We start from the raw sequence: 26,923 nt of genomic DNA, 5'->3' as shown, positions 1-26,923 counted from the left end.
CTCCCTCCAGCCTCAGCCTCTCTCTCCCCCCAGCCTTAGCCTCTCTCTCCCCCCAGCCTCCCCCCCAGCCTCAGCCTCTCTCCCCCCAGCCTCTCTCTCTTCCCAGACTCCCCCCAGCCTCAGCCTCTCTCTTCCCAGCCTCCCCCCAGCCTCAGCCTCTCTCTTCCCAGCCTCCCCCCAGCCTCAGCCTCTCTCTTCCCAGCCTCCCCCCAGTCTCAGTCTCTCTCTCTTCCCAGCCTCAGCCTCTCTCTCTTCCCAGCCTCCCCTCAGCCTCTCTCTTCCCAGCCTCTCTCTTCCCAGCCTCAGCCTCTCTCTCTCTTCCCAGCCTCCCCCCAGCCTCTCTCTGTTCCCAGCCTCCCTCTCTTCCCAGCCTCCCCCCAGCCTCTCTCTCTTCCCAGCCTCCCCCAGCCTCAGCCTCTCTCCCCCCAGCCTCCCCTTGCATGATTACAGTGGACAAAAAGAGGCATCGCAATTTGCAACGATCATCAACTAACCTGTAAGGAGCCCATACATTCTAGGCTCTGCCTCTGCCTTACCTGCTCCTGTGCTCGCCGCCCTGCTCTGGCTGGCTCCTCTTCTGCCTTGCTCCAGCTGCAGACGCGTCCTCCTCCGCGGCGTGTGTCATCTGCAGGATTGGACGCTGCAGCATGGGGCAGTGAGCTGACTGTCCCCGGAAGTGCAGGCCATGGAACTTCCGGGGTTAGTCAGCTCACTATGCCTGGCGCCCGCCATGTATTTAAATAGACAGCAGAAGTGCGCCTGATCTCCACCCCCCCCCCCCCCCCCCCCCCGGAACACAGCCGAGTGTAACGGAGGGAGGGACGGGGGGCGGGGATGTAAAAAAAAAAAAAAAAAAAAATTTATATATATTTTTTTTTTTTTTTTTTTTTTTTTTTTTTTGCTGCCAGAAAGTGCCGCCCCCCCCGCAACGTGCCGCCCTAGGCACGGGACCACGGGTGCCTAGTGGCAAATACGGCCCTGGCTATAGTCCTAATCTGCTGAGTTTAGTGATTTAAATTGGGAGTTGTCAGGGTTCTCTATAGTGTACATGATATCAGTCCAGCAAAGTAACCTTGTCATTCCATTTTCACACGTTCCTTGCGGTCTCATATGTTCTGGGCCAGTTGTATTCTGCTAATAACTATCAATTTCCAGAACTGACCGTGAAATGTCCGTAATTTGCCCTTGATGTTCCAGTGTAGAGACGAAACATACCAAAGGTCTCTTGGCTTGACATTGGCTGCCCAGATTCACTGGTGCTGTGCTGATAGGAAGTTCAGAACAGTTTGTCGAGAATTTTCCCTCTGCATGCTGCTATTTATAATTTCTCTCTGGGTACTAAATGCTTGTACTCGTACATGCTGCGTGCAGTCTGCTCACTTGTAATTTTGAGCACAATACAGAGCTATGTGAAGCAGTGTTTTTTGCTATGGCGTCAAGCGGTGCCTATTATTATCCTACTCGTTCAGCATCGGATTGTCTCCACCTTAGGTTACAGCTCATCCCTAGCAATAGAAATTCCTGCTAATGGCACCTACATATTGTATGGCAAACATCACAATAAAAAGGTAGCTGGATTTACCAACGCCAAAACGCAATATTAAATGCACTGCAGGATGCAGCAAGCCCTACTGATAAATGCTGAGACAACAGAGGTGCAAAATACCGACAAAACCACTCTCGTGGCTACAACTCGTGGAGTAGGTGGTTGCTCAGTGTGCAAATGCACACAAGTCTTGTATCGGACACCAGCCACACAGGTGCGTGTAGTGCATGGTCTGGCTTGGGCCGCTTTCACATTTGCGTCCTTTTGACGGAAACCGAATCCAGCACAGTTCATTTATTTACAGTGGAAGCGCGACACCATGCGGTTGTGTGCCTCATACACTATCGCATGTGTCCACACGGTCGCGCCTCCACTGTAAATAAATGAACTGTACTGCAGCTGTGCTGGATTCTGTTTCCGTCAAGACGGCGCAAATGTGAAACCGGCCTAAGACTATTAGTGGCACCTACCCCCCCACGTTTGTTCCTGCCCTTCTTCCAAGAGCCAAAACATTATGTATAATTTTTCCCAGCCACATTGCCGTATGAGGGCTTGGGTTTTTGCCGGACAAGTTTGTAGGTTTGATTGACCTTACTCTGGAAAACAGGAAGAACATTTTTGGGAGGTTTATTTACTATGTTTGATAGATGGTAATACTGACTCGCCAATATGACGCCAGTATGATACGTAAATGCCAAACACGTATTATGTGCATGCGGGTCATTCAATGTCAAGTGGACCAGTGGTCCCCACTCGACCTTCTACGATTTTGCTGAAAATTTATAAGTATGTACATGTATGTTTTGAAAAGAGGTTCTGGAAATTTTTAGGGCCAGATCTCAAATACATTGGGCACTGTTGACCTTTCACTGGAGGGTCCACCAAGCCTGCGGCTTCAGCTAAGAGGATTTGGCAAACTTTGGCACATAGCCATTAGAGTTCTATACTGGCCATGATGCTGAAATTTGGCATACTAGCTCAACTTTTGCTGCTAAACGCGATAAAGCTATTACCAGCTATGACAAAACAATATTTTGGCCGCAATTTTGTGTCAAAGTAGCTTGTAAAACGCCTCGCATAACATTTATGCCTAACTTTGCCCATATATAACTCAAGACCAAAAACCAATAGTAACTGGTGCTTTGCCCTGTACACCAAACATCCACATGACTTTGCATTGCTGCAATATCACGGTCAAAGCATATGTATTTGTGGAAATATTCACACCCACATATGATGAAAAACTTAAAAAACCCGAATTTTACCTATTTTTAGGTCAAATTTCTCAAAGGGTACCCCTAAAATATATATTCATTCTGATATCATTAGAGCACATTTTTCTCTACAAGGATCATTGGTTTTTTTGTTTGTTTTTTTTTTTTTTGGAGTCTCAGTTTAAGAAAAGAATGGCACTGAACATGGTGTTATGTATGCGCGTAATGCATTGATCTTGTGTTTGATTTTCAGATTCTTATCACATGTTAGAGTTGTATTGTTGCTAGCAATGTCTATTATAATCAAAAACCTATAAACCTTTTTATTTATGAAAAGTTATTGACTAATAATAACTAATAATAACCAGTGATTGCTCACGACATGACACAGTTGCAGTCCACACTTTCTTAACAGTAATTGTGGAGTATCTCAAGACTCTCATCTATGGGATTCGTCATATCCACTACTTCAGCGATGGATCTGCAGCCCAGTACAAAAATGTAAAATTTTTCTCAACTTGTGCCACCACAATGCTGATTTCAATATCAGCGCTGAATGGAATTTTTTTGGTACCAGTCATGGAAAGTCGCCCTGTGATGGGATTGGAGGGACAGCAAAGAGGTTGGCAGCTTGTGCCAGTCTTCAACGCCCAACTGAAAACCAAATACTGACCCCGGTGGATTTATTCAACTTTTGCAACGAGCAACTGCATGGAATCCAAGTTTGTTTTTGTTCCAAAAGAAAAAATTGACGAAATACTGGTAGTTCAAGAGGAAAGGTTCAAAGATGGACATACAATTGCTGGAACAAGAGAAAAACACCAGTTTGTGCCAATTGATGACAAAAAGATTGGCATTTCAAGGGTGTGAAATGAGCCATCCTCTTTCATTGCCCATGTAGATGGATCTGTCAGATCAGAAATGCCTTTTGTGCCAATTGCAAAACTCCAGCCAAGGCAATACATTGCCTGCATTTACGATAGGAACTGGTGGATTGGAAATATTTCTGAAATTTCAGTCGACGACCACGATGCATTAATACATTTTATGCATCCTCATGGACCAGCTAGCTTCTTTCACTGGCCTGTGAGAAATGATACATGCTGGATTCCCGAGCAGTCAATCATTGCAATAATTCCAGCACCAGCTGCAACAGCAATGGGCCGACAATACAGCTTCTATGAACAGATTATGTTGCAAATTCAGCAACAATTCCAGACCACTTACTTAGACTGAACATTATGGCTTGGGAACCAACAAAAGATACCCAATATTAGGCTTGGGATCCTAGGCAAAGACACCCACCCTCAGGCTTCGGAACCTGCGATAAAGAGACCGCCCGCGGCTGGCCTTGTACGGCTATTGGCCATGGCTCCTAGGCGATGGGGCTGCTAATTCTCAAAAGACAGCATTATTACAATTCTTAATAGGATTATAAGACCAATTCTTAGGGAATTGGTTGTGGTATAACCACCATGGACCAACGCAAGGGTTTGAATAGTGCAGTTAGCATTCATTGCGTATTAATAAACAACACCATGTTCAGTGGCATTTTTCTTTTCTTAAATGGAGAGACTCCAAAAAAACTCCCAATGATCCTTGTAGAGAAAAATGTGCTCTAATATCAGAATTAATATATTTTAGGGGTACCCTTTTTGAGAAATTTGACCTAAAAATAGGTAAAATTCGGTTTTTTTTAAGTTTTTCATCATATGTGGGTGTGAATATTTCCACAAATACATATGCTTTGACCGTGATATTGCAGCAATGTAAAGTCATGAAGATGTTTGTTGTACAGGGCAAAGCACCAGCTACTATTGGTTTTTGGTCTTGAGTTATATATGGGCAAAGTTAGGCATAAATTTTATGTGAGGCGTTTTACAAGCTACTTTGACAAAAAATTGCAGCCAAAATATTGTTTTGTCATAGCTGGTAATTTTATCGTGTTTAGCAGCAAAAGTTGAGCTAGTATGCCAAATTTCAGCATCATAGCCAGTATAGAACTCTAATGGCTATGTGCCAAAGTTTGCAAAATCCTCTTAGCTGAAGCCGCAGGCTTGGGGGGGGCCTCCAGTGAAAGGTCAACAGTGCCCAATATATTTGAGATCTGGCCCTAAAAATTTACAGAATCTCTTTTCAAACATACATGTACATCCTTATACATTTTTCAACAAAATCAGAGAAGGTCGAGTGGGGACTATTTTTAAAACTGGTCCACTTGACATGGAATGACCCATGTGCAATTTTTTACAAAACTGTAAAAAAAAAAAAAACAAAACAAAAAAACCTTTCAGAGACCTACAATGTTCTCATTTTACAGGATCAAAGGCTGAGGGTGTTTGTTTTATTTTTCTTTTTTTTTTTTTTTTGTTTACGGATACTACAGTGAAAGATGTGGGCTCAACATGCGAGCCCATGTCCAAAGGCAGGGACGCAGCACATGACATAAATATACATCGCAGTTTGTGAAGAGTTTAAAGCGAATCTGCCACAATGTATTTGCTACCTCATCTAGGAGCAGCAGAATGTAGGAAAATTGACCCTGAATCCAATGATGTTTCACTTAATTTACTGGGTGCAGCGCTTCTGACACAGTTTTTAGATTTAGCAATGCACCAAAGCTGAGAAAGCTGCCCCCTCCCACACCAAACTCTTCTATGTACAATTCTATAGACACTGAGCTGTTTATCAAAGGAACTGGCTGCATCCTCCAAAAACTGAAAAATGTGCGACGACAAATATATAATGTACATGAGGCTTTGGTTGAGATTTTGGCTAAAATACATAAGCTTGCAACCCACATCAAGGGTCCTTATTTTCTTGCGAGTCCCTGCGTTAAAATTCAAAGCCACTCACAAAAAACAAAAGTCAAAGATCACAGAAAAAAGGCAGCCATATTTACCAATATTAAGCCAGAATATTAAATACACTGCAGGATGCAGCCGACCTCCGTGACAAAGGCAGGAACCAAACCGCTCCAAAATACTGCTCAAACAATCACACTGACCAGTCATGGCGGGGGAGGTTGCCTAGTATTATAATTTGGTGCTCTACATTTTGTTACCTAAAACATGTGGGTTTTTGTTTGCTGGGAAAGGAGTTTTCATAAAATCTTGATTTAATAAATGAAAGCACCTACTCATATTTAGTGAATGGTTGCTTTGTGCATGTTTCCGGCTTCACGCTTGCCCATTGGAAATGGAGATAACAGATTTGCCCAGCAGTTCTTGTGTATCTGATCTATTTTGACGTAGGCATACTTGAGAATTTGCGTCTCTTCAGCCTCCTCAACCACGCTGGTTCCTGTTTGTCAGTGAATGAATCTCTTGTGCGTAAATATGTGATTGTTCTTAAGTTAGGCCAGTTTATTGTAAGTGTGGAAAACAAGCACGCTGACTAAAACAGGCAGCATTGGGCAAGAAAAGAGTACATTTCTCTATATGGTTGCTTAGCCTGTGTGTCAGTCCTGTTTCTTGTCCGGTGGGGTGGCGCTTTATTGTAGAACTGTTAGTCTGAGCGACCACAATAAGTTTCTTCTCCAGAATTACAGGTTTAGGGTTTTAAAAAAGGTAGTAGATTCCCTTCTTTCAAAAAATAAATGTAAAAATAATAAATTGCTAACAATTTTTGGGTATCCTATGGTGATTGCAATAAATTAAGAGATGTCTCAACCCCAAATTGTTAAATTTGCAAAGTGCTTATAAAATAGCAACTATGCAATATAGAAATATATTATATATTTTACATTTTTGTCAGAATTTTTAGTTTACTGCTCATTACCTCAAGCTACAGAGGAGGCCAGTTTTCTCTTTGCTATACAGCTTAGGGTGCTTTCACATCAGTGTGTTTTTGTTTTTTTTTGTTTAACTGCGGCACGAATGGATTTTTTTGCCACAAAGCCTTTACAAATGCACTGTCATTTCATTGGATTTGCAATGGAATTGCGGCAAGGTGCGGTCACTTGCGGTTGTGTGTGGCACACACCGGATCTGGTAAGATGCGGTATTTTATCTTTTTTTTTTTTTTTTAAAAACGCTACTTTACCTGTGCTAATTTGCAGGAAACACACTATAAATTACTTAGTAGATGGTATTATAAGACTCAGAGATTGAATGTCATCTCATCCTCTAAGTCTTTGTTGGAGGGGTTGTGGCTGTACTGGCTCTTTTTTTCCATATTTTGTTTTAATTGTCCATTGTTGGGTACCCTACGGAAAGGCTCAGAACATTGTATGTATGTATGTATGTATGTATGTATAAATTAGTGACCCCGGTTAGAATTCATTTGACCTCTGAGCTAGTTCTCCTGAGCTAGTTCTCCTATCTATTGGTTTGGATGAGTTGAAAAAGCGGTGTAGACAAATTATTTGCCATATTCTTTTGGTCGTTAAGTCTTTACTAGCGTCCAAATGGAAGGAAATAGATGTCCCCTCAATACAAGAAGTTATAGATAGGGTTTCCTTACACAACATCTATGAGTACAACATAGCCCTAAAGGAAGGTAACTTCTAGATATGCTGAGAAGGTAGTATCTGTGTGTCCTAAATTTATCCCAACCCTTAAGATCTACGACCTTTGATGTTGTTCTCTTGGTTTTTTGTTTGTTTTTGTTTTTTTCTACATATATTAGTTGTTTGAATTTTCTTACTGTTTGCATAATTTGCCTTCTATTTGCAGTATGTTTCTTTGGCATCGTAATAGTTTCTAGGAATCCTGGAGTTGTATTTATTTTATTTAAATTTAAAAAATAAATTATTTTTTTACCTTTTTAAATTATTTCTAAAGCCTATTGTTTGTTAAAAAATGACAAAAAAATTGTAAAATAAGTAATTTCAATGCTTGCTACACCTCATTTTATGTTTCCCTTTTCCCTGTTATAACTAAAGACCGTATACAAAAACGCTACTTGTAGCGTTTTTGACCTGTGAAAAAATACTGCATCTCACCCGATCCTCCATATTGCGGCGGTACCTGCAATGCAATTCAATGAGCCGTATCCTACTCTATCGGAAGTCACCGCATTCTGGTAGGATCCTGTTTTCAGTACTGAGCATGCCCAGAAAGTAGTTCCTCCCCGCCCTTTCTGATATAGTGGAGCTGCATCAGTTGAAGAAAGAAGGTAGAAGAAAGCAGACAGAAGACCAGGATCATGGAGGGGTGAGAGGGAGTAAGGTTGGTCTCGCACATCCAGCATTTTGCCGGATGCTGGATCTGGCATGCATGCGTGCAGTACAGTACATTCATTTACAGTGGAAGTGCGACACCATGCGGATAAATGCGGTTGTACATGAAGCACACAACCACATGGTGTCGCACTTCCACTGTAAATTAATGTACTGCATGCATGCCAATGTATGAAACGGCCCTAATAAAAATTGAGTCCCAAAGTGTGGTGTCCGTTCTTTGGTTTTTTTTTGTTTTTGTTTGTTTTTTTTTGTTTTTTTTTAAAAAAAAAACAAAAAAAAACAAACCTTGGCCGGCCTGACATTAAGAATCTCTGGCTTTATATCAGCTGGTAAAACAAAGCTGGCATTAACCCCTTCTTGTTACCAGGGCTGCTGGAAAAATTGGATGCAGCGCCAAAAGATGGCACTTCTATGAAAGCACAATTTTCTCGAGTGGCTGCGGACTGCAATTCGCAGTGGGGGGTGCCCAGAAAGTTTGGGCCACCCGTCACTGCGGATTCCAATCCCCAGCTTTCTAGTTGCACCTAGCTGGACACACACATTGGGCAAAGCCCACGTATTTTTTTTTTTTTTTTTTTTTTTAATTTCATAAAATTCATGACAGAATTATCAAGCCCTCGAGCATTTTACTGGTCACTCATCCCTACTCCTGGCCACACAGCAAGAATAACAAGTAATCAGATCAGCTGACTCCAGTGTCGGCCGATTACTTGTTCTGTGTCCCCCTGCATCCATTGCAGTGTGTGCAGGCTGTGAGGTCAGCTGAGTTAGTCCAGCACTGGAGTCAGCTGATCTGAACTCTGCTGACCTCCAGCCTGCACACGCGATGGATGCAGCGGGACACAGAACAAGTAATCGGCCAACACTGCAGTCAGCTGATCTAATTACTTGTTCTGCTCGTATGAGGTCTGGAGTTCAGCTGAGTTGAGATCAGCTGACTCCGCTGCCGGCCGAACTCAGATGAATTCCACAGCCACACAGGCTGTGACTGATGCAGCGGGACAGAGAACAAGTAATCGTCAGACACTGGAGTCCTCAGCTTATCTGAACTCCTGACCACACAGCCCGCACACGGTCACACGTGATCGGCAGCAGGCAGTGACTGCTGTTAACCTGCATCCATTGCAGCGTGTGCGGGCTGTGAGATCAGGAGTTCAGCTGACTCCAATAAATTGTGTCCTGCAGCAGCCATAAAAAATAGAAGGATCCGGTAAAACTACATTTGCGGTTGCATGCATTGCACATTCAATCCACAGGCAAAAAAACACTGATGTGAAAACACCCTTACAACCGCTGCTATGATGCTGGTGACCTTTCTTCCCAATGTTTCAACAACCGTTTACTTGTTAGGTTCACAGAGTGAATGAATAATAACTGATGAATAATTGTAAATTATACACAGCTGCTGGCTTATAATATTGGCATATTGTGCAAATTTGTTGTTCCAACACATTATATCTTTGTTTCCTCTTAGGAAGAAGAAATGCCAGAAGTAGAAATAGATATAGACGATCTTCTAGATGCAGCTAGTGAAGAAGAACGTGTTGTCAAATTACAGGTACCGCCTTCATACTTGTTACTTTTTACAACATATACTATGTAACAAATCTAGAAATCTACTCACCAAGTGGGTGTTTTCACACTGGAATGTGTGTCTTTCTCTATTCTATATGGTGGCATTGTGCAAAAAAATAGTTTCTAGTTTTAAAAATGGGAGCATTTTAGTTAATGTATGCCTACACCACTGGAAACTATGGAAGACTCCATCGTGAAATATAACTTACTGGTTTGATACCTACACCACTATACCCTTTAAGTTTTATACATAGTTTCATTCTGTATTGTTGGTCATAACTTATTTAGCACATCATTGTGGATAGCCCCTAAACAGGTCCCTGAAAAGGGAAGAGGAAGATGCGGAGTTCTAAGTTTCCAGAGCTTATCAATAGTTGGGATCACCTGGTATTGGTAATCTATATTGGCTTCCAATTTAAATGGAAGGAATCAACAAAACAAAAAAATGACCTATTGATTGAATCAGGTTTTTACAAACACAAATTTCACTGAAGTTTGTGGGTGTTTTTGCGTGTTAAAGATACTACAATCTGTATATAAAAATCTAGTAATGACTACTAGGGATTTTTAGAATTTTATATTTTTTTTTTTTTTGTCAGCTATGACATACCTATTTTGATTGGTGTAATCCTGCCTCTACTGATGAGAACTCCTGTGAACACCACCTGAAAGGACAAGAAGTATGAGTCCTAACAGCCCCAGAGGCCAGTGTGGGGAAAAAAAAACTGCAGAGAGCAAATACCATATTATTTCCCCCCCCCCCCCCCCCCAATAAATATTTTGATATGAAGGGGAAAAAAACAAAGCTTTTAAATACATGTGTTTAAACTAATCATTTTCTGATAGCTTTTGCTTAAAGGGACTCTGTCAGCTGGTTTCTGCTCTGTAATCTGGCAACAGCATGCTGTAGGAGTTAAACAGAGAATTCAGCCCTGCTTCTCTTATCTTAGTATGTTTTTGTTTACCTGCAATGTAAAGGTACTGTCACACTAAGCAACATCGCTGCTGAGGCACAACTTGCTAGCGATGTTGCTGTGTGACATCCAGCAACAACCTGACTCCTGCTGTGAGGTCACTGGTTGTTGCTGAATGTCCTGGACCATTTTTTTAGTTGTTGCTCTCCCGCTGTGAAGCACAGATCGCTGTGTGTGACAGCGACAGAGCAACAACTAAATGTGCAGGCAGCAGGGAGCCGGCTTCTGCGGATGCTGGTAACCAATGTAAAAATCGGGTAACCAAGAAGCCCTTTCCTTGGTTACCTGATATTTACCTTCGTTACCAGCATCCACCGCTCTCAGCTGTCAGTGCCGGCTCCCTGCACACGTAGCTGGAGTACACATCGGGTAATTAACTCGATGTGTACTGTGGCTAGGAGTGCAGGGAACAGGGAGCCAGCACTGGCAGTGTGAGAGCGGCGGACGCTGGTAACTAAGGTAAATATCGGATAACCAACGGAAGGGCTTCTTGGTTACCCGATGTTTACCGTGGTTACCAGCGTCCGCAGAAGCCGGCTCCCTGCTGCCTGCACACGTAGCAGAGTACACATCGGGTAATTAACCCAATGTGTACTGTGGCTAGGTGTGCAGGGAACCAGCGGTGTGCGCTGGTAACCAAGGTAAATATCGCTTTGGTTACTCGATATTTACCTTAGTTACCAAGCGCAGCATACTTCCACGTGTAGCGACGCTCCAGCGATCCCTGCCAGGTCAGGTTGCTGGTGGGATTGCTGGAGCGTCGCTTAGTGTGACATCTCACCAGCAACCTCCTAGCAACTTACTGGCGATCCCTATCAGGTTGTATCGTTGTTGGGATTGCTGGTAAGTTGTTTAGTGTGACTGGGCCTTTAGTTTGAGCCTCTTAGCTTTTATCATTAGTGGGTATGAGCAGTGCTTGAATTGTGGTCTAACTCCGCCCCTTTCTATGATTCGCAGCTTCTGTCTATGGAAATGTACACTGAAAGCCTGGTGTGGGCAGGAACAGATCTCCCAGCACTGCTACATGCAAAATTTAGAATCTTGGAGTGTCAAAATAGCTGCACCCAGTAAACTAAGTGCTAATTAGTCTAGGTTCACATTTCCGTTATGCATCAGTCACATGCGTTGCTTGACGCTTGTGACTGATGCGTTGTACAACGGATGACAAGAATAGAATTCATTATCTGATTCCGCTGTAAAATGTGTGAGAGAGAGAGCGCGATCAGCTGATCGTTCACAATAGCCGGCCGCCGGCTTTTGAGAGCGATCAGATGATCTCCCGGCGGCCGGCTAATAAGAGCGATCAGCTGATTGCTCTCGGAAGCCGGCCGCCGGGTGATCAGCTGATTGCTCACACAAGGCGGGCGATCCGCTGATCGTTCGGCTGCCGCGAGAGAGCATGTGCAGCGGAATCAAAAGGATTCCGCTGCTCAAACGCTACATGCTGTGTTCCTGACGCCCAACGGTCAGTCGTTCCACGATAAGCGGCGGATTGTGACTGATGACGCTGCGTTGCATCCGCCGCGATCAGTCGGGCGGCGGATGCAACGCAGCGTCATCAGTCACAATCCGCCGCTTATAAAAGTCTATGGGAACAACGGAATCCGCTAAACGGATTACGTTGTTTATCAGAGCGGCAGATTGTGGCTGATCATAAACAACGGAAATGTGGACCTAGCCTTAGATGCAGGAACTCTTTGCCTACATCCTGCTCCTCTCAGATGAGGTAGCAAAAACCTGCTGACAGATCCCTTTTAATGAAGACCTGTCTGCAGGATTTACTACTACAAAAGTAAAGCCATGACAATGAGCTTTAATTTTGATTAAACGGGATACCTGCAGTGTAAAAGAATCTGTGTGATTGTTGAATAATCTTCCTCTTTATTTTCATCTAATGTCTTCTGTGCAGGGGCAGGGCCTGTGGGGTTGTGGTGTTTCTTACTACTTCTCCCCTTTATACTGCTAAATCCTACTAACAGGTTCTTTTTATATGACTGGATAAATTGCTGTGTTTTTCCCTCATTCATTGTATTTTCTTTTAGGAATCATTAGTAGACTGCTACAAACCAACAGAGGTAATTATACATTTTTTTAATTTTTTTTTCTTTGTACTCTAACACTATCTTTTATCCCTTAGCTATGCTTTAGCACAAATGAGCAAAATGCAGTCACACAAGATCAACTAAGTTTATTTACAATTTTAGTGCATATTTAGTAACTTAATTGTGAACAGTTTGAGGAAAGTGGAACAAATTTTACAAACTGCTGCCTTTTTTTTTTTTGATGTCCAATTTGTTTAAAATTAGACGTATCTTAGAACCAGGCAGGAGCGGCTTAAGGGCAGCCAGGGCCCCAGACAGTGTGTGGTGCTACCTCAGAACCTAATGTCACATGATACATGTTTTTGGGAGGACATGTGATGAACACACAAGTGCTCAGGTACACATATGCAGGTGCAAGGAGACCGAAGGTGCTGCATACTTAGCGTGCCTTGCTAACTTTTTTTCCTTCAGGTTCATAATAGAGGATACTATGTAATTAGGGATGATGCTATACATAACAAGAGGTGATGTGTAATAAGGGACTGCACAGTACATAAAATAGGACAGTATATGATAAAGGATTTTGCTCCCCCTGGTTAGGTAAAGCAATCTGTAGTAAGGGACAACACTATGCATAGCTTGAGAAGGCATTATATAATAAGGGACAGCACAATAAATAAGGGAAGTTTCTTTTACAAACCAGATTACTTCTCTACCACATAAAGCTGCATTTACACTCACTGTAACTTAATCGTGAACAAGCGTTCTAAGATCTAAAGGCCCAGTCACACACAACGACTTACCAGTGATCCCGACAATATGACCTGATCCCGACACTATGACCTGATAAGGATCGCTGGTAAGTTGCTGGTGAGATGTCACAGTCAGACCTTACCAACGACTCAGTAACGATCAGCCGACCTGTATAACAATCTTGGCGGGCGGTGGGACAGTGTTAGTAGGTCGTTGGTAGGTGTCAAACAGCAATGCGTCCTGCCCAGCAGGGCACCGCCTTTTAAAGAAAATGGTCTGGACGACTAGCGATCTCACAGCAGGGGCCTGATCGCTGGTAGGTGTCACACAGATCGCTGGCGAGATCGTTGCTGCGTCACAGAAACTGTGACTCCACAACGATCTCGTTAGCGATCTTGTTGTGTGTGACGGGGCCTTAATAGATCTAATCTTTCAGTGTAAACAGGCTGTCTATCACCCAAGAAAAATGCTCATTCACCAGTTAAGATTATCTTTTGTATAACGCAAAAGATCCTCCTCATTCTCAACAGTGCATCATTCTGTGTAAACAGGACCCATGCTGCTGAGAAATATGGTAGCCGATTGACACTGAACCATTTATTACAAATCTCTCAGTGCTTTCCCCAATTCATTAGCAACTTTTGTTTGTTTGTTTTGTTTTTTTTTTCCCCCTTTTCTCTCCTCTCATGTGTTCTCAATCTCACCACTGTGCTCATCTGGCTTCGCCCAATTCATTAGTTTTTTTGTCTTCACTTCCACCCCTCATGTCCAATTCAATTCACTATGTCATGTCTAGAGATGGGCAAATAGAAATTATTTGGTTCAAATAATCTGAGCCCGAATATTTTACTATTTGTGTGTTCATGCCACAATGCATGGCAATGGGAAACAAGTATTTTCAGGGAACCTTGGAAATTGGTGTGGGAGGGCTGTACAAATACTGAAATGGATGGGAAAAGTGTTGAAACTGAATGAGAACAGCATGGGGAAGATGCCTGGATTCATTTCTGACTCACAATTAGTTTCTGGGAATAATATTGTCAGAGTATTACGTGGATTAAAGCAGAACAGTTACTTACCAAGATTCTCCTCAGCTATCGCACTATATCCATGTTCTCTTATTAGATCTCATACATATGTACTGTTTCCCTCACCCACCCTCTCTACCGGTGTCTGTGACTGAATGCAACCAGACTCCCGGCGTCTGATTGGCTGCCCTCAGAGGCTGTCTGGGTCCCCTAATGGAGTGAGAAAAAAAGTCGTAGGGTCCCCCGTGTATTGAAACCCAGCACAGATAAAACATACAGCTACAGGCTTCAACCCCCAGCTGTGCGTGTTATCTTGGCTGTGTATTAAAATAAGAGGAACCAGTGTAGCTTTTTAATGTAACTAAAAAATAAAAATAGCATGCAGTCTAGCCTTCCCCCAGTTTTAATGCACAGCTAAAGCAGATGGGAACTGGTACACTCAAGCTTGAGGACCATGGTTATTGGGGCCCCCTTCAGCCTAAAAATAGTAGGTCACAGCCACCGACAATTGTTGCATTCATTGAATGCGACAATCCCGCCACACTACCTGCCTCATCACAATTGCTATGGTGTGGTGGTAATCAGGGTACTATAAGGTGTTAATGACAGGTTACAGCTTCCACTAAGCCCTAGATTAGTAATGGGTAGGCATCTAGGCACCGTCCCTGGTTGTGGGAGCTTAGGCTTGGCTGTCGGGTAAGCGAAGTCCCTGAGAGCGATAGTGTGTGCACAGCTCCTGAGCCCCTGCGATCGGCAGGACAAATTGGGTACATCCGTGGTTATGAAGGGGTTAAAGGGAACCTGACAGCAAATGCATGCTGCCTGATCCATGGGCAGCATGTAACACCCACTGGCTGAATGATTTCAGCTAGGAATGAGTTGACTGAAACACTACATGATTTCAAACAAAAACATACTTTAAGAGCTGTCCAGTGACCAAGCTGCATAACTGACTTCTCCCCACCAGATAGAAATGACTGATGGGTCGTTCCCTGCATGTATGATTCTGAAAATACCTGTTACTCAAGGGGAGTGGGTGGGGGGAAAGTCACCAGAGACCGGCCTTTTCTACTAGGCACTGTATATGGCTTGGTCCCTGGTGGTTTTTAAAGTATAGTGTTCTCTGAAACTCTGTTGCGTTTCATAGTCAAACATACATGGCTTAAATCATACAGGCACTGTTAAACACACCTGTTGATCAGACAGCATGTATTATCTCTCTGGTTCCTTTTTAAGTTTATAATTTATTTATTGAAGTGCTCCACACTTTTTTTTTTTATTCTTGTTTGATTTTTTTTTTTTAAAAAAAGAAATGGTCCAGTAAAATACTATAGGTTCTAGAAGTGTATAGGAAATATTATAGACTAAAGGAGGAATGTGGAGCCCAAACTCATATAAACCATTAACCCCTTCAGCCCCGGGGCACTTTCAGTTTTCGTTTTTTGCTCCCCTTCTTCAGAGAGCCGTAACTTTTTTTTTTTTTTTTATTTTTCCCTTAATCTTGCCATTTGAGGGCTTGTTTTTTGCAGGACAAGTTATAGTTTCATTTAAAAGTACAAGTTTTACCATATGGTGTACTGGAAAACAGCAAATAAATTCCAAGTGTGGAAAAACTGCAAAAAAAGTGTGATCGCACAATAGTTTTTGGGATGTTTTATTCACGGTGTTCACTATATGGTAAAACTGATGTCTGGGTATGATGCCTGAGGTCTGTGCGAGTTTGTAGACACCAAACATGTATAGGTTTACTTGTATCTAAGGGTTAAAAAAAAATTCACAAGCTTGTCCAATAAAAGTGGCGTACGTTTTGCGAAACATGTACAGTTCTCATTTTTTGGGATCCATGGCTCAGTGACTTCTTATTTGCGTCTCGAGCTGACGTTTCTAATGGTTCCATTTTTGCGCAGATGCTACGTTTTGATCGCCTGTTATTGCATTTTGCGTAAAACTTGCGGCGACCAAAAAACATAATTTTGGCGTTTGGAATTTTTTTGCCACTACGCCGTTTACCAATCAGATTAATTGATTTTATATTTTGATTTGGCATTTCTGAATGTGGCGATACCAAATGTGTATATTTATTCTTTTTTAACCCTTTAATTTTCAATGGGGCGAAAGGGGGGTGATTTGAACTTTGTAGGTTTTTTTTTTTTGGTTTTTTTTTTAATTTTTTTATTTTACTAGTCCTCCTAGGGGGCTATAGTGATCAGCAATCCGATCGCTCTGATCTATCTGCTGATCAGAGCTATACAGCTGTAAACAGCAGATAGTCACTTCCTGCTTCCCTGGCCTCCGGGCCGAGTGAAAATCAAAGTGAAACGTCATAGCTGCAGGCGTCATCACATGACCCTGTGCTACCATGGCAACCACCGAAAGTCACGTGATCACTCACGTGACTTCTGGTGGGGGCGGTGGGAAGTGAAAATTTTTACCGCGCGTATATACATCTCGCTGCTAGACTTCGGCAGCGAGATATAAGGGGTTAATGTTACGGGTGGAATGCGATTCCACTCGTAACATGCAGGCACACATGTCAGGTGTTAAAAACAGCTGATATGTGCACCGATCGCCGCCGCCTGCCCGCGGCAGGGGGCGGGGCTTAATGGCACACTCTCCATGACGGATAGATCCGTCCATGGTCGTGAAGGGGTTAAAGCTATTTGTTGGGTAGCGTGGTAGGGCTACCATACTGAAGGTATGCACATTCTTTTTGTAATCTGTCATTTAAGGTTTATTTCCATCTCAGTCTTTCGTGTTTTGAGACAGGAATAACTTTTTCAAGGTCCTGGCCACCAAAGGCAAAGTTACAGTAGTAGCACGGAGCCGCTCTATGCTGTATGCGCATCTTACAAAGAAAGGAATGGGAGTTAGAAACTGCGTTCAACAGTGAAAATAGTGCAGTTGTGCTCAGCTTTTTCGTTACCCCCTCCTCTGTTGGCCGCTGTATCTAGAAACTATTATTCATAGATAGGAGGAAGACGTCCGGTTTGGATGCCGCGTTATTCGCCACGCTTTCCATTCTCCATTCACCACACCATTAGAAACTATTATTCCTATCTTTGCAATGAAAGGTAAAAGGAAACGTGACATTCCATCTCCTCCTCCCTCTGACCCTGCTGACCTTTCTCACAGTACAGCAAACCTGAAATATTGAGTATAGAGAACAGTCGGTCAGTTGTCTGTATGCTAATGGTTATAATAAAAAACAAACCTGTAATATATTGAGGTTTTTCATTCTGTTGTTAAACAGCCAATTCTCATATAAAGACATCCACGCCTATGAGGTAGGTTCACCTGCAAAGGGATTGATCTCCACTTACTCCTCCTTGCACTGCTCTTCCCCTATAGTGTGACTTGATCATCCTACCACAAATCAGCCCAGATACCTAACTCTGCACTGTTTATAGGACATTTGTAGGCCAGAAATCTCGATGCACTGCTTTTCTATAGTCTGTGTTGTATAGTCCATGAAAGACTATATTCTTTCCTAAGTTTGATTCTTACATGCTGCAAATTGTAAGATTTTATAGAAATCTGGAACAAGAAAGCCAGCACATAATTCTAAACTGTACTTATTAATAAAATCATATATTTTTGGCAAAAAATTGCAATCTTTTGAGCTACCCTGCCACGTCACGGCAAATCTCATGGGGAAGTCCTACACTAAAATAATTTATTTAAAGTGTGCCATATGGCCTCACACATTTAAAAAAGTAGAACTGTTTAAAGCAGCACTTACCTGATGCTTTGCAGTCCCATACCAGTCACTAAGCCATGGCTGTGGGCGGGACAGGCCCAGGTAAGTGCTGCTTGAATTAAATAGCCTGTGGACAGTACTAGATGACTGAGTGTGAACAGTCACCACTTATTAAAATATTTAAAGGCCATATGGCACAATGGTAAATTATATAATATAGAGTAGGACCCCCGTTTGAGATCTGCCATGACTTGGCAGGGGTGGCTCAAATTATTGATCAATTGTTTGCTAAAAACTCATTTTGCATTATAGTACAGTAGGAATGAATTTGTGATTTTTACACTGTCTTTGTTGCATGCCCTTCATAGGCAGTGCTGGCTCCCTCCTCTCTAATTTATAGAAATGGTACAATTATGAATATATTTCTCCCATCCTCTAGTAGTAGAAGGGACTAAAAGCAATTTTTCACATCTATTTTCTGTTCAGTCTTTAGATCCGTTTTCTCCAAGAAACTCCTAAATTCAGGGTCATGCTGTCGCAGTGGTCCAACGTGCTACGAAAGTAACATAAATTTGGGATTTACATGTTTAACGTTACATAGGCATGTTACCTTTTTTCAGTTTGAACCTGGTTTAACCCCTTCAGCCCCCGGGCACTTTCAGTTTGTTTTTTGCTCCTTCTTCCGAGAGCTGTAACTTTTTTTTTTTTTATTTTTCCATCAATCTTTCCATTTAAGGGCTTGTTTTTTGCGGGACGAGTTGTACTTTTAAATGAAACTAAAAGTTTTACTATATAGTGTACTGGAAAACGGCAAAAAAATTCCAAGTGCGGAAAAATTGCAAAAAAAGTGTGATCGTACAATCGTTTTTGGGATATTATTCCCTGTGTTCACTATATGGTAACTGATATATCTATGTGATGCCTGAGGTCGGTGCGAGTTTGTAGACACCAAACATGTATAGGTTTACTTGTATCTAAGGGGTTAAAAAAATACACAAGCTTGTCCAAAAAAAGTGGCGCACGTTTTGCGCCACTTTCCAAAACCCGTAGCGTTCTCATTTTTCGGGATCTGAGACTCAGTGACTGCTTATTTTTTGCGTCTCGACCTGACGTTTTTAACGGTACCATTTTTGCGCAGATGCTACGTTTTGATCGCCTGTTATTGCATTTTGCGCAAAATTTGCGGTGACCAAAAAACGTAATTTTGGCGTTTGGAATTTTTTTGCCACTACGCCATTTACTGATCAGATTGATTTTATATTTTGATCGGGCATTTCTGAACGCGGCGATACCAAATATGTGTATTTTTTATTTTTTTTAACCCTTTAATTTTCAATGGGTGAAAGGGGGGTGATTTGAACTTTTTGGTTTTTTATTTTTTAAAACTTTTTTACTTTTACTAGTCCCCCTAATGGGGCTATAGCGATCAGCAATCTGATCGCTCTTATCTATCTGCTGATCACAGCTATACAGCTGGAAACAGCAGATTCAGTCACTTCCTGTTTCACCCTGCTCCGAGCCAGGTGAAAACGAAAGTGAAACTTTGTAGCTGCAGGCGTCATCACAAGACCCTGTGCTACGATGGCAACTACCGAAAGTCACGTGATCGTGTCACGTGACTTCCGGTGGGGGCGGGGTAAGTAACTGTCATGGCGGCGCCCATATACATATCGCTGCCAGATTTTGGCAGCGAAATGTAAGGGGTTAATGGCCGCGGGTGGAAGCGATTCCACCCGCGGCTAGCAGGCACAAATGTCAGCTGTTGAAAATAGCTGATATGTGCGTGGATCGCCGCCGCCTGCCCACGGCAGGGGGCGGGGATTAACTGCACACGATCCATGACGTACCCAGTACGTCATGCGTCATTAAGGGGTTAAAAGGCATTTTAAAACTAGAACAGTTTGATTAAAAAGTTTAATACCCTTGACTAAATTGGTAAACTATGCAGCCCTTAGAACAGACTCCTTCCCACTTTTATGTCTATACTCAACAAATGTATTTGGCTGTAAGTTCTTATTTTCTTGTTTTTAAAAGATTGTTACAAATTCTCACTTTTTGCATTGGGTCCCTTATTGGCATTATGGTATGATAATGTGGAATACTGTATTTCTCTTAAGAATAGTAATAAAGATGTGAATGAAGCTGTAGTATTGGCTCATACATACTGGGTTATACTAAACCCAAATGTAATTTTAAAATCTGAGTGGAAAAAACACTGCAGGCTGCTGAGTATCTCGCTTTTGCTGGTCATGAGTCAGATTTGGGACTCTCCATATAAAACCATGCTTATCAGTTTGGAAATGTGACAAGTAGGTTATTTTTGTTCTGCGCTTCTGTACATTGCAGTTTTCCATCTGTCATTAAAATTCTTTCCAGTTGTAATAGTATTCTGTTATGAAAAATGAATTCTTTGTATGTTTTCCCTTAACAAAAGTGAAATACAAGAATTCGAGCATTTTTGGTTACTTGCAGAAAAGCCAGGAAAATATGACTAAATAATTATGGTAAATAACCTAATGTGCATAAAATGTAATTGGTCCTGTCTAATGGTGCACAGAGTAGCTATAAAAAGAAAAAGTTTAAAAATTGGGATACATTCAATTTAATAAGTTTTCTTATGCAGATATTCTGATCTACGGCTTTTCTTTCAAACATTTTAATATACTATAAAGTACAATGAATATAAAATGTGTGGGTGTGTGGATTGTTTTATTTTTTGATATTTTCCCTGTTAGAGAGTGTACATACTATATCCGACTTCTTACAGCAAGTAAGACAAACCTTTCTTCCTATTACAGGAAATCTGTTAGCCTATCTGAGAGCAGCATAATGTAGAGAGAGACCCTGATTGTAGCGATGTGTCACTTAGGCTGCTTTCACACTACGTCTTTTTAACATGCGTCCTGAAGGTTTTTTTAACGCAAAAACGGATCCAGTGCAAATGCGTTTTCATTTCAATGCATTTGCAATGGACTCGCGTTAACATGCGTTCACCTGCGTTTGCGTGCGTTATAGTGAGGATCCAGCGACTTGCAGTTTAACATCTTTCAAAAACGCTACATGTAGCGTTTTTGAGCTGCATCCAAATACTGCAAATCGCTGGATCCTGACTAAACAGCATGCAAACGCATGTGAACGCTGGCATGCTGATAGACAGGATCCTGCTTGCTCTACTGAGCGTGCCCAGAACCAGTCTCGCATGATCAGTCCCTCTCTCTCCTACCTCTCTGTCTCTCCCCCTCCCTCTCCTCCACCTGAGAGCCGCGGACACTCGTAACCAAGGTAAATATCGGGTAACCACTTATCTTAGTTACCCGATGTTTACGTTGGTTACGTGTGCAGGGAGCCGGCTCCTAGCAGCTGCAGACGCTCCTAACCAAAGTAAATATCGGGTATCCAAGCAAGTATACCCGATGTTTACCTTGGTTACGAACCTCCACAGTTGTAAGAAGCCGGCTCCCAGTCTGGCACGTTTAGTTCCCATCACTCCCGATCACATGACTCCAATGCCCGCCCCTAAACATCCAGTGACAGGATCCTGCAAAGTAACACATGCGTTTGCATGCGTTTTTTTGCTGTAAAAGCAGGATCCGCTTTTGCAGCAAAAAAACGTTCAGGACTCATGTTAAAAAGACGTAGTGTGAAAGCAGCCTTAGTGAGCTGTTTGCTATTATTTTGATGCAAATCAATGTTTTCTCAGCTGTACGCCTTGCAGTTAGCCTGCTGCCAGGTATTACAGCATAGTATAAGTAGTCCTCTAATGATAACCTACTAATTAGTGTTTTGTTTGAGTCTCTGTCTCTACATTATGTTCCTCCTCAGATGAGGTTGAAAAACCTGGTTGGATTTCCTGTAAAACTTCCCTGGTGGTGTAAAGTAGATGGGTCATTATCCCTACTTTTAACGTACATTAGTACTAGGGTAGGGCGATGATAATTCTATTCGTGTCTTTCTGCATATATAATATATTTACTCGCTTGCCCTGCTACATAAGCACATGTACATAAGTGTGTATCTTTCTCTCTTCCCCTGCCCGCACTCGCTCGCTCTCTCTCATTACCACAGGTCCCATTGTTTCCCATTTTTAAAGAAGAACAATAGTATTGTACTACAAAATCAACTGACTACTAGATTAAAGTGTGTTGAATTACTCTGGCAAGTTAATGTAGAAGATGGGTATTGCACGTTAGCTACATATATGTATGTAAAATTTGAGCCTAGCACACAATTAGTTTATCTACGTACTTTAAATGTGGTTTCAGATGGAGTAATCTTTATTATTTCCAGCATATATATTTATCTATTCAATAGACTTTTGATGCACTTAATTGCACTCATTAACCGACAGCCATGTCGAGGAATATCGCTTTTTTCAGTTGACTGATCTCCTTCCCCATCTACACACGTACACTCAATCTGTGCATAAGTTTTAATTGGAGGAGCGCTGCTCAGCACCCCTCATGGCGACCCAAGGAGCTAATGGTCATTGACGTGAGACCCTAATATTGAAGGGCCACAATTAAACAAAAAAATAAAAGGTAAAAGTGAGAGAAATTATATGTTTAGGCTGGTCTTGTTGACTCTAACGTTTTTAGTTTTTACCCAAAAAATACCTCTAAATATTGTGATGTAATTTATTAATAGGATAATTATGTATTCTGTTTTGTTTCACCCTCTAGGATTTTATCAACCAACTTTTGTCCAGGATACAAGGCATGCGAAAATTGAGTCCACCTCAAAAAAAGGATATATAAATTTGCCATGGTGACCATTTCTTTCTGAAGAAACAGCAAGAGGAACAAGACCACAAGCTTTTTGAAGACAAATTTCTTTCTTAAGAACTCTACATATTGCTGTTTTATGGTGGGTGGGGTATACCAAGATGTAGTTCTTAAATGAATACTTGTTTTTGTGGTAGGTATTAATAAAGACTTGTTTTAGTTTTTTCGGGTTTTTTTTAATGACTTTCTTTTTATTTTTTTTTTTATTTTTTTTATAATGGTAATCAAAATCTCATCAGTTGTTTTGGCACCATCCTCCAAATATACTTCAACTTTTTTTTTTTAACGTTTTTGGGATGTTTCTGTAAACAATTCAACATTTGTAGTATTTTTCTCAACTTTGTGAATCCAACCTTCGATAAAGAGTTGCAAGATTAACTATATTTAGATCTGTTCACACTGATCCCATCGGCCTGTAATGTAGTCCTTCACATTCTGGTGTTTCTAAAAGCAAGAATAATTCTGACGGCTGCATAATTCTTGAGACCTATTAAGCCTGGTGTGGGTCCCCTCTAACCTAGAAATGGGTCTCTTGGTAGGAGTATTTATCGCAATGGTGGAGTTGAGCAGTCAGTGTTCTTCCGGTGCCATGTAATAATGCCGGCGTCACATGGTACGATATATCGGGCGCTATGTCGGCAGGGTCACGTAAGTGACGCACATCCGGCATCGTTTGATATATCGTAGCGTGTGACCGCTACGAGCGACGGTATACGAGCAAAAATACTCACCTTATCATTGCTCGTTGACACGTCGCTCATTTTCAAAAAGTCGTTTCTTCTCTGCGCCGGTTGTTCATCGTACCCGGGCCAGCACACGTCGCTCCGTGTGACATACCGGGAAGGATGAACACAGCTTACCTGCGTCCTGCCGGCTATGCGGAAGGAAGGAGGTGGGCGGGATGTTTACGTCCAGCTCATCTCCGCCCCTTCGCTTCTATTGGCCGGCCGGTGTGTGACAGCGCTGTGACGCCGAACGTCCCTCCCCCTCCAGGAAGAGTATGTTCGCCACCCACAGCAAGGTCGTCCAGGAGGTAAGTGCGTGTGACAGGGCATTAACGACTTTGTGCACCACGGGCAACTAATTGCCCATGACGCACAAAATACGGGGGGCGGGTGCGATCGCTCATGCGATAGCACGATAGATTGTCCCGTGTGACGCCGGCACAAGTCTCTTCTGCAGCAGCCTCCAAAGAATTCAGTTTGCTGTAAGCCTGGCCAATGCGTTTAAATATAAATTTGTTGTATTGGCATAATATAATACAATTTCCAAATAAACACAATCTAGGAAGAGATTTGCAGCTTACCTGACATTTTGGATTTATACAATTTAAAATTCTATGCAAAAAAAGTTCATGTATAAAAAAAAAAATAATTACAAGAGGAAAGAAATTAAAACCAGCTCAACTTCCCTTTTGCTGTCTAAATATTTGCATAATTCTTTAAAGGAGTTGTCCACTACTTGGACAATCCCTTCTCATTCTCCATGCATGCACCCATAAAAATAACAAAGCCTATCCTCCTCTCCAGTAGCGGCGCGGTTCCTGTGATGTCAGAACTCGCATTCCCGGGGCCCATGTGACATTGACATGCAACCAATCAGCACCGGCTTCCTGCTTCCCGCCTTTGTCCTGTTAAGTAACAGGAAATGATTGGCAGCCAGCTCACTCACTTTCTGTTAATTTCTTAATTGTCCAAAGGTGGGGAGAAGGAAGGTGGCGCTGACTAGTCATGGGGCTTGCGTGTCATAACAATGTCATGTTTGCCCTGCTAACACTAGTTCTGACATCGCTAGAACTGTGTCGAAGGTGAGTATAGGCGTTTGTTTGTTTTTTATGGGGGCGGGGCTGCATGTGGGAACTAAGGAGTTATCCAAGTAAAGGACAACCACATTTAAACATTTTTTATTTTTTTGGGAGGGGTGGGGGGGTCCACATAAGGATAAGCTTTTGTAGTGGAGGTTTCCATTATGGCTCTTTATCAGTGTCGGATTGGCCTTGTAGCCTAGCTTTATTCTGCTTTCGTGGAGATGAATAATAAGGGCAAACACTGTAATGGGTTTACGATCACTCCAATACCTCTGAATATTTTCATTTTCTTTGTTACAGATGCGTATCTTTCAGAACCTAGAAATAAGTGGCTGTATGTATGAATGTTTACAGTAGAAAAAGAAAAATTCCATTTTTACATGATTATGTTGCCAAAGGGGGTACCTTTTTATCCAGAATCATAAGGACCTTTCAGGTTTACAGTTCATTTCACAATTAACATGGGGTAAGGTTATTACCAGCACTTTATTGAAGATATTTGAAATAATGTTGAAGAGGATGTATCACAAATTCTATGAGATTGAGGTGTTTGAGGTTAAGATGATGGCAATCATATTTTTCTTTAGTTGTAAGAAATAATGATCTGAATACTTTAGACACTGACCGGTCTCAGAATTGCTGATACAGCCTCTTTAATGGCTTTAAAGCACTGCGTTAAAATAAGCTTGTTCTGTAATGCTTCTATGGTTCTGCCAAAGTTTAGAATTTTATAGCAATATTTGCAAGGTTGACCCATAGTGCAACTTTTTTTTTTCTTTTTGGTGTGTGTGATATACAATGGTAGTATAATTTTTACTTTTTTCCTCGCATAGGAATATCGCACAGAAGCCAATGCCGATAAAGCATTATATGTAAACGGTGCTCTTAAAAATGTTTTTTCAAACTGATACATTTCCAGTGTTCCTTACTGGCAAGTTTTTATTTTTAGTTTTTTATTTTCTATTGTTGACCATTTTATTTACAAGATATTTGCTGAAATAAAACACTGGCTGTGTCAAAGTGTGTTTTTGATTTTGTTGGTTTTTTTCGTTATATAAAAGACTATCTATGGAAATTTTATCAACAACTATGGATAATAAGGCAAACATTAACCAAAATTGAAAAGTAATCGTAAAAATATGTGAAGAAATGAGTACTTCAGTGAGCCCATCGCTTCTAAAGATAAAAATAGAAATACACTGCTTTGATTTTTGCAGTCAGGTATGTATATTCTTTGAAATGCTCTTTCAATTTAGAAAAAACTGGACTTTGAAGATCTGGCTAAGGACCATAGGCAGACAAGAATAGTCAGTCTCTTCCCAGTGCAGATGATTGACAGGTCTCCTCTTTTTGTGCACATATGGAAGAGACCTGCCAGCTGCATTGTTGCTGGATAAAGATGGCTGGGACGACACTAGTCTGGTCTCGGCTTGTGGTCTATGGCTGAATCTTGAAAGTATTTTTTCAATACCTGGCTGCAATCTTCAATCATGCAAATTTGGGAAGCATGAATTGCCTAACAGGCTCCTTTTTTTTTTTTTTTTTTTTTTTTTTTTTAAACATCATATCATATGCGTTTGTCATAGTAAAGAGCCAGTAGAAAAAATATAGGATGGTACATATTTAGTTTAATATTTTAAAGTGCAATAATATAGTTATCCTTAGTATTCAAGGGACATGCACCTGTTTTAATGCGTTTGTACACAGCAGTTCAAAGATGTACCAGTGTCTAAATATATTTAAAACTGGGAGGGGAGAAAAAAAGAATGTCTGAAACAAGTATGTCTCTTGCATATAAATCATCCAACATGTGTGTGTAACCGTAGTCTCAGTTGTGCGTAGCCCACAGATTCCAGAGTACACCTCCAACACCTAGGAGAAGCACTGTACAAAGATACTTCTAACGATAATTCTATACGGTGGCTTACATTTCTATTGTAAATTCCTTCACTTTTGTGGTGTAAACTAATTTTTTTGTCCAGGTTGCGTGCCCATGTCCTGTCCTACCTTGATCTCCACTTTTTCAAAAAGTTGGTGGAGCTGGCCAGGACTGTAAATGACACCACATCATCACAACATTTTTGTACAACTTCAAGCTGCACAACAAATGTTTCAACAGCTTGCTAGAACCCTGGTGTAAAACTGGTTCAATGTGGTCCATAGTATATTTTTAAAACTGTACAACTTGAAGCGTATGCAAAAAAAAATTGTGTATGTACATACACACACATACGCATATATACACACACACACATACATACATACATACATACATACATACATACATACATACATACATACATACATTATATATGTGTGTG

General features: G+C 41.6%; 1 protein-coding gene across 1 annotated transcript in view; it reads left to right on the top strand.

Moving 5' to 3' along the window:
• Positions 1-25,404, top strand: part of PPP1R14C (protein phosphatase 1 regulatory inhibitor subunit 14C) — an 84,113-nt gene extending 58,709 nt beyond the window's left edge. The window contains exons 2-4 of the mRNA XM_075339537.1: positions 9,420-9,503; positions 12,537-12,569; positions 22,694-25,404. Of these exons, the coding sequence (XP_075195652.1) occupies positions 9,420-9,503; positions 12,537-12,569; positions 22,694-22,768 (192 nt within the window). The 3' untranslated portion in view covers positions 22,769-25,404. The remainder of the gene's footprint in view (positions 1-9,419; positions 9,504-12,536; positions 12,570-22,693) is intronic.
• The last annotated feature ends 1,519 nt before the right edge of the window (positions 25,405-26,923 follow it).

This window comes from Anomaloglossus baeobatrachus, chromosome 3, assembly GCF_048569485.1.
Source record: "Anomaloglossus baeobatrachus isolate aAnoBae1 chromosome 3, aAnoBae1.hap1, whole genome shotgun sequence".
Taxonomy (NCBI): domain Eukaryota; kingdom Metazoa; phylum Chordata; class Amphibia; order Anura; family Aromobatidae; genus Anomaloglossus; species Anomaloglossus baeobatrachus.
This window is presented reverse-complemented; position numbering and strand designations above follow the sequence as displayed.